This window comes from Pelophylax lessonae (genome assembly GCF_965119305.1).
Source record: "Pelophylax lessonae genome assembly, chromosome: 2".
Taxonomy (NCBI): Eukaryota; Metazoa; Chordata; class Amphibia; order Anura; family Ranidae; genus Pelophylax; species Pelophylax lessonae.
The window spans coordinates 600,757,389-600,767,511 of NC_138769.1; the positions used below are offsets into that span (position 1 = coordinate 600,757,389).

Sequence of the window (10,123 nt, forward strand, 5' to 3'; positions counted from 1 at the left end):
CCTTGCATTCTTGCCTTTCTGCAATCAGGACTTGACCATAAACTGGTCCTAAAGTAGTTGTAAAGGCAGAAGGTTTTTTTATCTTAATACATTCTATGCATTAAGATAATAAAACCTTCTGAGTGCAGCAGCCCCCTTCGTCCCCCCCCCCCCCAATACTTACCTGAGCCCGTCTTTATGCAGAGATGTTGCAGTAATGTCTAAGCTGCCTGGAACTCCCCTCATTGGCTGAGACAGCAGAGCGGCGCGATTGGCTCCCGCTGCTTTCAATCAAAATCATTCAGCCAATCAGGAGAAAGAGGGGTGGGGCCAGGTCGCAGCTCTGTGTCTGAATGGACACAAGAAGCTGTGACTCAGCTTGGGTGCCCCCATAGCAAGCTGCTTGCTGTGGGAGCACTTAACAAGAGGTAGGGGCCAGGAGAGCCGAAGAGGGTCCCGAGAAGAGGAGGATCCCGGCTGCCCTGTGCAAAACCAACTGCATAGAGCAGGTAAATATAACATGTTTGTTATTTATTTTTTTAAACTAGACTTTACAATCACTTTCAAGTACTCTTAATAGTCAGGTCTCAGCCTTATCCATTCTTTTTTAAAGGCCTCTAGCTTCACTCTCCCTTATAAAAAAAACTTCCTTTGAGGAGTATCTCATATTCAGACCCGCTTGCAGCACCCTGTGCTTCCTTGGGATCTTTCTGCCCTACAGAAACCGCCCTTTGAACCAATCAGGGATATTCCTCTAGAGGATTTCTCATGCAAAGTAGCCTTTTTGGTTGCTTTTATATCTGTCAGACATGTTTCTGAACTGGTGGATTTAGAAACATGTCATACTTCCCTTTCCTCTTACTTCACAATGACAAACTTGTCTTATTCCCAATGCCATCCTTTCTCCTGAAGGTGGTCTGAGCATGCCACCTCAATGAGAGCATTGTACTTCCAAATAAATACCCTGTTCCTAAGCATCCAAGGAAAATCTATGTACATTGCCTGGACTTAGACAGAGCCTATTCTCTGGACCTTGCAATGGACACCGTCTTCAAAGTCCACCATTGCATGATGGATAAAAAATCTGATTGCAAGAGCTTACATTCCCAAAGAGAGATCTCCTCCCATGCTTTTCCATGCCCATTCTACCAGAGTGGTGGAAGTTTCCTGGGCTTACGGCACCAAACCTCTGTAGCCCACTTGTGTAAGGCCACCAACTGGTCTTTTGTTCATACTTTTTCAAAGTTTTACTAGGTGGACATTCAGTTTTCTGCTAATGCAGGTTTTGGCCATAAGGTTCTTGCAGCAGCACTCTAAAGTTGGGTCTTCTGGCCCTGGTTGGGCCTAATGCCACAGTTTTGTTTGCCTTATTGTTGCCCACCCCTCCTATTCATTGCTTAGGGATGTCCCATGGTGTATGAATACTCTGTCTGTGTCCTGTACTGTATGATTAAGATAAGTGGAAATTTGACTTACCTGAAAATTCTATATCTTGGGGTACAGTACAGGACACAGGGCACCCTCCTTCCATTACTTGGTTTACTCTGCATTGCTTGCTACAAAACTGAGAACTCACAGAATGGGGTAGGTCTATAGGGAAGGTGCCCAGGGGGCATGTTCTTTAAAGCTTTTCCAGTGATCAGTCAACTGAAGGTACATGCTTATAACCCATGTCCTGTACTGAACTCCAAGATATGGAATTCACAGTCAAAATTCCTCTTTGTCTCAGCCTTCTTACAATAGATTTATTGCACAGTTAGTGTCAGAATCTTTTCCTTGTAGTGCAATAAATCATGTCAGTGGACAGGTACCTTCAACTTATTTTAAATTTGTACTTTGAATTAAATACTTTTCCAAAGGTTCTGTTGCTGTCGGGGTAACTGACTCGCTTGTGTTTGTGTAGTTGCAGATGGATACTGTGCGTGAGAAGCTGCGGTGCACCCAGGATATTCTGTCAGCCAGTCAGCAGAAAGTGATGCTCTTAGGGGAGGAGTTAGCTACAGTCTCTTCTATTCGAGATCGCACAATATCTGACCTGCACAAAAGTCGTCTTGAGACAGCTGACCTTGCCCTCAAAGTGTCCGACTTAAGTCTCAGGTATAAAGAAGGAATGGGGCAGTGGTGGCAAGAGAAGACAGCACTAAACCACAGCATGGAGGTAAGTCTGGTACAATTTGAGATCTTGGATAAAATATTCACTGCTAATAATTTAGCTGTTCATCATTTGTTTTCTTACGGAGTCCCATATTTTTGTGTATGCTCCTTAACCAATTTAGTCCCAGAGTTTTAAAACGGTGCTCGGATCAGGTACTCTTTAAAAACAGTCCCGACTGCTATAGTGGCCGAAAGTGTATATACATTTTTAAATCCATCTATTGGCTTTCAGGTGGAAGTTTTGCGAGGTGCCTGATCACTTCTACAACAGCTGCAATGTGCAGTGGAGTACAGGGGAATCATCATGGGTCTAATAGACCCTGGATGTCTCCATAAAGAGAACCTGTCATCTATATGCTATCACTTGGTTCCCTATGTGATAGCGATACAGTTGTGTAAAAAAAAAAAAAGGGGGGGGGATTTAAAAATGTGAAGAGACTGAAAAAGAATGGAATGAAAATGTAAAGACTCCCTACACACACACACGTAAAAAAATGTATACATTAAGGCGCCTATGTACGAAAACAGTGATTGCCCTTCACGTTGTATATCACAATCCAATCCAGAGTGAGAGCAATAATTCAAGGCCCATTATTTATGGTTGCCTCAAACTGATGGGCTTGAGGGGCCAATGGCCTTTGGAAAATATAGGGTACTAAAGTTTGTTGCCGTTTCACGGCACACACAAAGCTTTACATGTTGGGTCTCTATTCACTCTGTACGTCCTTAATCTTTTATTTTTTACCAAAAGGTGGGTAATTTATTGTGTTTATGTGCCCTGAAATTAACTTTCGTGTATTTTTTACTAAAATTATGTGTTTTATAAATTGTATTGCTAAAATCTTGTGACATAAAACAATTGGAACTACCATTATTTTATTCTCTAAAGTGTCTGCATTCAGAAAATATATGATCTTTGCGGGTTCTAAGAAATTCTCAGGCCTAAAACAATTTTAAAATATGTGCACAAAAAAAAAAAAAAAATTAATAAAAAATGGCTTTTGGACTGGTTGAAGTGGTTAAAAATAACTCTGAGCAATTACCTTAATACATAGATACCATTTTTAAATGGTAAAGGATTCGTAACTCTGTAGAGCTAATCAGTAGAGGTATACTTTTTTTAGTAAAAAACCTGTACAGGTTTCCCACCCCCTCCTGTACCCAAACACAGACCTCAGTTGTATTTAGGATCTGCTTTACACCACCCATTTCTCTCCTGCACTGGGTAGTGTTTCTACCTGTTTCCCCTTGCTTGCAGAAATAATTTTAGGCTTTATACAGATGAATGGAAGAGCCCAACATGGTATTCCTGATTAGATGTATTTCCTGATTCAGAAATGTAGCTTTCTGGTTTAAAAATTCAGGTTACTTTATCATGTGGGCAGCACAGTGGCTAAGTGGTAAAACTTCCGCCTAGCAGCACTAGGGTTGTTGGTTTGAATCCCAACTATCACACTTGCCTGCCTGGAGTGTGCTTGTTCTCCCTGTGCCTGTGTGGGTTTCCTCCAGGAACTCCAGTTTCCTCCCACACTCTAAAGACATGTGGGTAGGGTAATTGGCTCCTGTCTAAATTGGCCCTAGTATGTGTATGTATTATTATGAGTTAGGGACACTTACCTTCTGCTTACAAAACACTTTTACAGTTTTCCATTAAGGTTTTAGTTTTATTTTAGGCCAAGAGAGACCAGATCGTGAACCTGAAAGCAGAAAAGCTGACTTTGGAAAGCAACCTGCAAGAAGAGAGGAGCCAACGACAGAAACTTCAATGTAAACTAAACCAGGAGAAAGATGCATGTCAGGTAAAAGACATATGCCCTATCAGGAAACATTGGCCAATACTTAGGGCAGGTATGGGATACATTTGGACTGCGATTGCTAACCTCCTTTAACCACTTGTCTACCAAGGTGCATTTATAAATGCCCTGGTGTTCAAGGGTTTAAACAAGCTCACAACTGCTGCTGTGGCCATGAGCTTGGTATTAATTTTTTCAGCCAGTTATCAGCTTTTAAGTAAAAGTAAACCAGGCAGTTTTACAGTACCAGGAGCTTGACATCCTCCGACCCCCCCATCTCCCCCAGTGCCCGCTGTGATTGAAAGGGTCTTCCATTCAGTAGAGTGACCCAACATTGAGAACAAGAGGAATGATTAATGAAACCCAAAGCCACATGTATGGGGGGGTCATTTCTAGGTTCAGAGCTGTCATCCCCCTTCTTCTTTCAGAAAATTGTTATATTTGTGTGGGTGTTTAACGTAATTTCCAGCAAATGTGTTATTGTGTGTGTAAATTTAAAAACTGCCCTGATAGAAAAGTGTTTAAAAAATACTAATCTCCTAGCTGTTTGTGGGAAGGAACTATAATTATGTGTTTTGCAGACCAATATTAAAATCCATTGGTGGGGTACAAAAAAAAAAAAAATCACTTGCTCCCAAATGACCATGACCAAAAACAGGAAAACGTACATAACTGCCAAAAATAGTTTTAACACAATATAAGCATAACAACAAAAAATATATTGTGTTTGTAAACAATCTATAATTGTACATTGACACACCAGCTCCTTATAAATACTTTTTATATTTTCTTGGTTTTTTTTATAATTCTATATTTGCCATGTGTTTGAATCTGTAAAGGTTCAGTTATCAGAAAGCAGAAGAGAGTTAAGCGAGTTGAAATCAGCTCTGAAAGTTGCTCAGATGGAAAAGGAACAGCTAAGAGAAGAAAAGAAGGTAAGAAATAAGTCAGTCCATAGAGTGCAGTGTTAAAATATCTGTGATTATTCAGTAAGGGTGTTAGTAGGTTCAGAGTACTTTACATATACACTTTTGTTGTCCCTTTGTAAGATTCTGGTACCTCCGGTACCCTTAATCACCACTTTCTCTGTAATGCGTCCCACCTTTCTCTTCAGGTGGTACGCATATACCTTTAAGAATGATGATGTCACTGCTGAGCGCCGCAGAGCGGCTATTTCAACCGCCGGCGGTCTCACTCACATTGTTCGTTCAACCTGCCTTGTGATCCACATGCTTTCAAGCCTGTCTCTCGATCTAAACCTCCAGCTATTCCCTTTACCTGGAGCAGACCGGAACCTCGCTACTGATTCCTGTATCTCGCTACCGGATCATTCCTTATCTACTGGACCTCTCTAAACTACTAACATTACAAGTGATAAGTACCCCGCACTATCTACCTTATTGCACTATCTACCTATGCACATTAAGGACTGTTACTACCTATCCATACTATCCTATCATCTGCACTGTTACATAGATTGCTAGCTCTTGAGCCTACTACCATCTATCATCTGCACTGCTGCATAGATTGCTAGCTCTCCTGTCTACTACTATCTATCCTTGCACTGGGTTAGTCTATCCTGTATTTGTCATCTGCTGTCCTCACCACCTGTTAGCATACTCGATACTAACCTATCTGCATTCCTAAATACCATCTTGAACTCTCCTATACAAACCTATCAAGTGATTACCATCCTTGTCACTGTTCACACCTGTCCCTTCAGCACATCACCTTCATACTATCATATACATCCTATCACTCCAGGAACATCTCATTGAATGTGTATATATCTGTATGTTGAAGCTGACAGGCCCACGGTGATGAGTCCTGGAGAGTTGGATCTGGTATTCAACACATCTCTACATGACTACTGAGTGGAGATTTTGCAGCTGCAAATCCAGCCTATAACAAAAACGCAGGAGCGTTACAGATTGAACGAACCTTAAAAATGGATTCAGCAGAATTACCCACTCAAGTGACACAATTAACACAACAAGTAAAAGCGTTAATACTTGCTCTGATTGACGTACAAGAAAAGAATCAGACTCTGACACAGCAGGTAACCCAGCTCTCACGGCTTACTGCTGTTCAGCCTCCTGAACCTAAAATAAACCCTCCTCTAGTGTTTACAGGTGATCGGAAAAAATTGAGTGAATTCAAAAACGCATGTCAATTGCTTTTTTTGTTAAAACCTCGTACATACCCCACTGATCAAATAAAAGTCTGTACCGTTATTTCATACTTGACGGGTGATCCACGGGCCTGGGCAGACTCTCTCTTTGAGAATAATGATCAGATTCTCAACACCTATTCCTTATTCCTAGCGGAACTCGCTAGTTTATACGATGACCCCAATAGGCAGAGTACTGCTGATATTCAGTTGAGGGCCTTAAAACAAGGAAGGAGACCTGTAGAAGACTTTGTATCTGAGTTCAAAAGATGGACCCTTGATTCAGGGTGGAATGACACATCTTTGCGAACTCAATTCAGACTCGGGTTATCGGAAGCTGTTAAAGACGAGCTCGCCCGAGCGGATTTACCTGGCACCTTGGAGGCCTTGATACAACTTAGTATCAACATCGACAGACGACTGCGAGAAAGAAGGGCTGAAAAGATGGGAATGCCATTGTCTAATCCTTCTCAGATTTCGGCCGTTGACCCTACTCCCATGGATGTAGGAACCATACGCCCACCTTTAACGACTACTGAACGAGCTAGAAGAACATCCAGAAATCTCTGCATGTACTGCGCATCCTCGGATCATTTGATAAGCACCTGTCCCCTTGTCCGCAAAAAAGAGGGTGAGTGTTCACATGTCTTGCTGGGAGGATTAACGACTTCCTTTTCTAACCCCTATCTTTTTGTTCATTTAATATTACAGTGGGACCAAACTAGGATCACCACCAAGGCTATGGTCGACACTGGATCTTGTGGAAACTATATTGATACACGCTTTGTTACCTTAAATAAAATACCTATTATTTCAAAATCTAAGCCTGTTTCTGTTAGTTTCATTAATGGTATTCCACTGTCTTCTGGTCCAATCACCAACCAGACACAGGCACTCCTTGCCACTACCAACGAATCACATGTGGAGACCATCACCTTTGACATACTATCCTCACCCCATTTTCCTATTATTTTGGGACTTCCCTGGTTACACACACACCAACCAATCATAGATTGGAAAAAACGGACTTTGGTTTTCCCTTCTCACTATTGTGAGAATATGTGTAACCTCCCATCTTATGGGAAGATTCTGTCTGTGGTGTCAGATGAAATTGCACCACTATGCTATCAGGATCTGTCCGAAGTGTTCCTTGAGAAAAATGCTCAAGTGTTGCCTCCCCATAGGGATTACGATTGCACTATCGATCTACTCCCTAACAGCAAATTGCCTTTCGGTCATGTTTATCCCCTTTCACAGGATGAACTTTCTCATCTCAAGGAATACTTGGATGAGAATTTGACAAAAGGGTTCATTAGACCCTCTACTTCTTTCACTGCTGCAGGACTTTTCTTTGTCCGCAATAAGGATTCCAGTCTCAGGCCTATTATCGATTATAGGCAATTAAACACGATTACGATAAAGGATCGCTATCCTTTGCCGCTCATCCCTGAACTTATTGAACAGGTGCGTGGGGCTACTTATTTCACCAAATTAGACCTGAAAGGGGCATACAACCTAATCCGAATCCGTGACGGGGATGAGTGGAAAACAGCATTCAGAACCAGATACGGACTATTCGAATACCTTGTGATGCCATTCGGGCTATGTAATGCTCCCGCAGCTTTCCAAAGATTCATAAACGACATCTTTAGAGACTTACTTGATGTCTGTGTTGTAGTATACCTAGACGATATACTTATTTATTCTCGATCTATGCCTGAACACATAAAACATGTAAGACTTGTGTTGTCCAGACTGCTCTCACACAGACTATATGTGAAATTAAAAAAATGTCTATTTCATAAAGAAGAAATATTATTTCTAGGATACTTCATATCCAAAACTGGAATTAAGATGGATATGAGTAAGATATCCTGTATTCTAGACTGGCCTATACCAACAACTCGTAAGGCCCTACAGCGATTCCTTGGATTCTCGAACTTCTATAGGAAGTTCATCAAGAACTTTTCCGCTATTGTGAGACCTCTCACACAACTGACAAGTATAAAAAAAACATTCAAATGGTCAGAAGAAGCAAATCAAGCTTTCTGCTTGTTAAAATCAAGCTTTACTTCTGCTCCCATACTACGCCATCCAGACCCATCCCTCCAATATATTCTAGAGGTAGATGCGTCAAATATGGCAGTAGGAGCAGTTCTCTCCCAACGACCAACAAACACTTCATCACTCCACCCAGTTGCTTTCTTTTCAAAATCACTAAGCAGCCCAGAGGTGAATTACCCAGTGGGTGAAAAGGAGTTGCTTTCCATAAAACTGGCACTGGAGAATTGGCGACATCTGCTCGAAGGTACCCAGTTACCAATACTCATATATACAGATCATAAAAACCTTCAATACCTCCAGACTAACAAGACTCTCTCCCACCGGCAGGTACGATGGTCATTATTCTTTTTAAGATTTAATTTCCTAGTGACCTACACGCCTGCAGACAAAAATAAAAAAGCGGATGCGCTATCACGATTAACCGAAGATAACTGCGCCGAAATCCCTTCCATTCCCATAATACCCTATGAACGCATTATTGGTGTTGTCCGTTCCTTGAAGGAAGAGATTTTGCACAGTATAAGAATGGATTCACCTCCACCACAACTAAGTACTGATGCAGAAGGCTTCCTCTATTACAATGACAAACTCTACATACCCCCTACTATGCGCACCAAGATCTTGGAGTTATCGCATGATGTGCCCATGGCAGGACATATGGGTATAACGAAAACCTTTAATTTGCTCACCAGGCAGTTTTGGTGGCCTGATATGAAGACGTCTGTACAAAAATTTGTTTCTTCATGTGACATCTGTGCAAGGTCCAAAATTGACACTACTAAACCATCTGGACTACTTTGTAGTCTACCAATACCCCAGGTTCCATGGGAAGTTGTGTCCTTAGATTTCATAGTAGAACTACCACCCTCTAAAGGATTTAATACCATCCTAGTGTCAGTGAACCACTTGACAAAGATGGCACATTTCATTGCTATCCGTAGACTACCTTCATCTAAACAAACAGCGGAACTACTGATGAAACATGTGTTTAAGTTGCATGGAATTCCAAAAACTCTTTTGTCCGACTGTGGTTCACAATTCATCTCTAAATTTTGGCAAGCACTTTGTCAAATTTTACGCATTGAGCGAAAGCTCACTTCTCCCTACCATCCTCAGACCAACGGACAGACTGAAAGAGTCAACCAGTGCATTGAGCAATATCTACGTTGCTACACATCATACTTGCAGGATGATTGGGTGGATCTCCTTCCTCTAGCAGAATTTGCTTACAACAACGCAACCCACAGTACTACGAAGCAAAGTCCGTTCTACTTGAACTATGGGTTTCATCCCACTCTTCTTCCACCACGCATCCTGCCATCGAGTAACCCAGTAGCCTCGGATTAACTTACCCAAATAAAAGACTCTTTGGGTTTACTCAATACCACTATATCACACGCTCACAGTCAACAATAAAAGTACTACGACCTTCGTAGAAGACCTTCTCCTCAGTATGCTATTGGGGACCTTGTTTGGCTATCGACAAAGAACTTAAGATTAAAAATCCCTAGCAAGAAGCTTGGACCTTTATTTTTGGGACCCTTCCCAATTAAAAAACTTATCGGAAAAGCTGCAGTACAGCTCACCCTACCAGCAGATCTCAAGATCCATCCCATCTTCCATGTGTCGCTACTGAAGCCCCATGTTCCTAACCAAGGAATAAGGCCTACCATCTTGCCTCCACCTCCAATACAAGTTGAAGGCGGAGAAGAGTATGAGATCAAGGAAATTTTGGATTCTCGCATCCATAGAGAAAGACTCCAGTATCTCATAAGATGGAAGAACTATGGACCCCAAGACGACACCTGGCTAGATACCTCTGATATTCATGCGCCTAGACTTATACGGAACTTTCACTCGAAACACCCTGAGAAACCTGTCCTATAGGCCTTCCGGAGCCGGCCTTAAGGGGGGGGTACTGTAAGATTCTGGTACCTCCGGTACCCTTAATCACCACTTTCTC

At 41.9% G+C, this 10,123-nt stretch overlaps 1 protein-coding gene across 4 annotated transcripts in view; it reads left to right on the forward strand.

The window, feature by feature from the left end:
• CALCOCO1 (calcium binding and coiled-coil domain 1) overlaps positions 1-10,123 on the forward strand; it is a 104,870-nt gene that overhangs the window by 42,051 nt on the left and 52,696 nt on the right. For all 4 annotated transcript variants that reach the window (XM_082247689.1, XM_082247691.1, XM_082247692.1 and 1 more), the window contains exons 8-10: positions 1,883-2,137; positions 3,807-3,932; positions 4,766-4,861. In XM_082247689.1, coding sequence (XP_082103815.1) covers positions 1,883-2,137; positions 3,807-3,932; positions 4,766-4,861 — 477 coding nt within the window. The remainder of the gene's footprint in view (positions 1-1,882; positions 2,138-3,806; positions 3,933-4,765; positions 4,862-10,123) is intronic.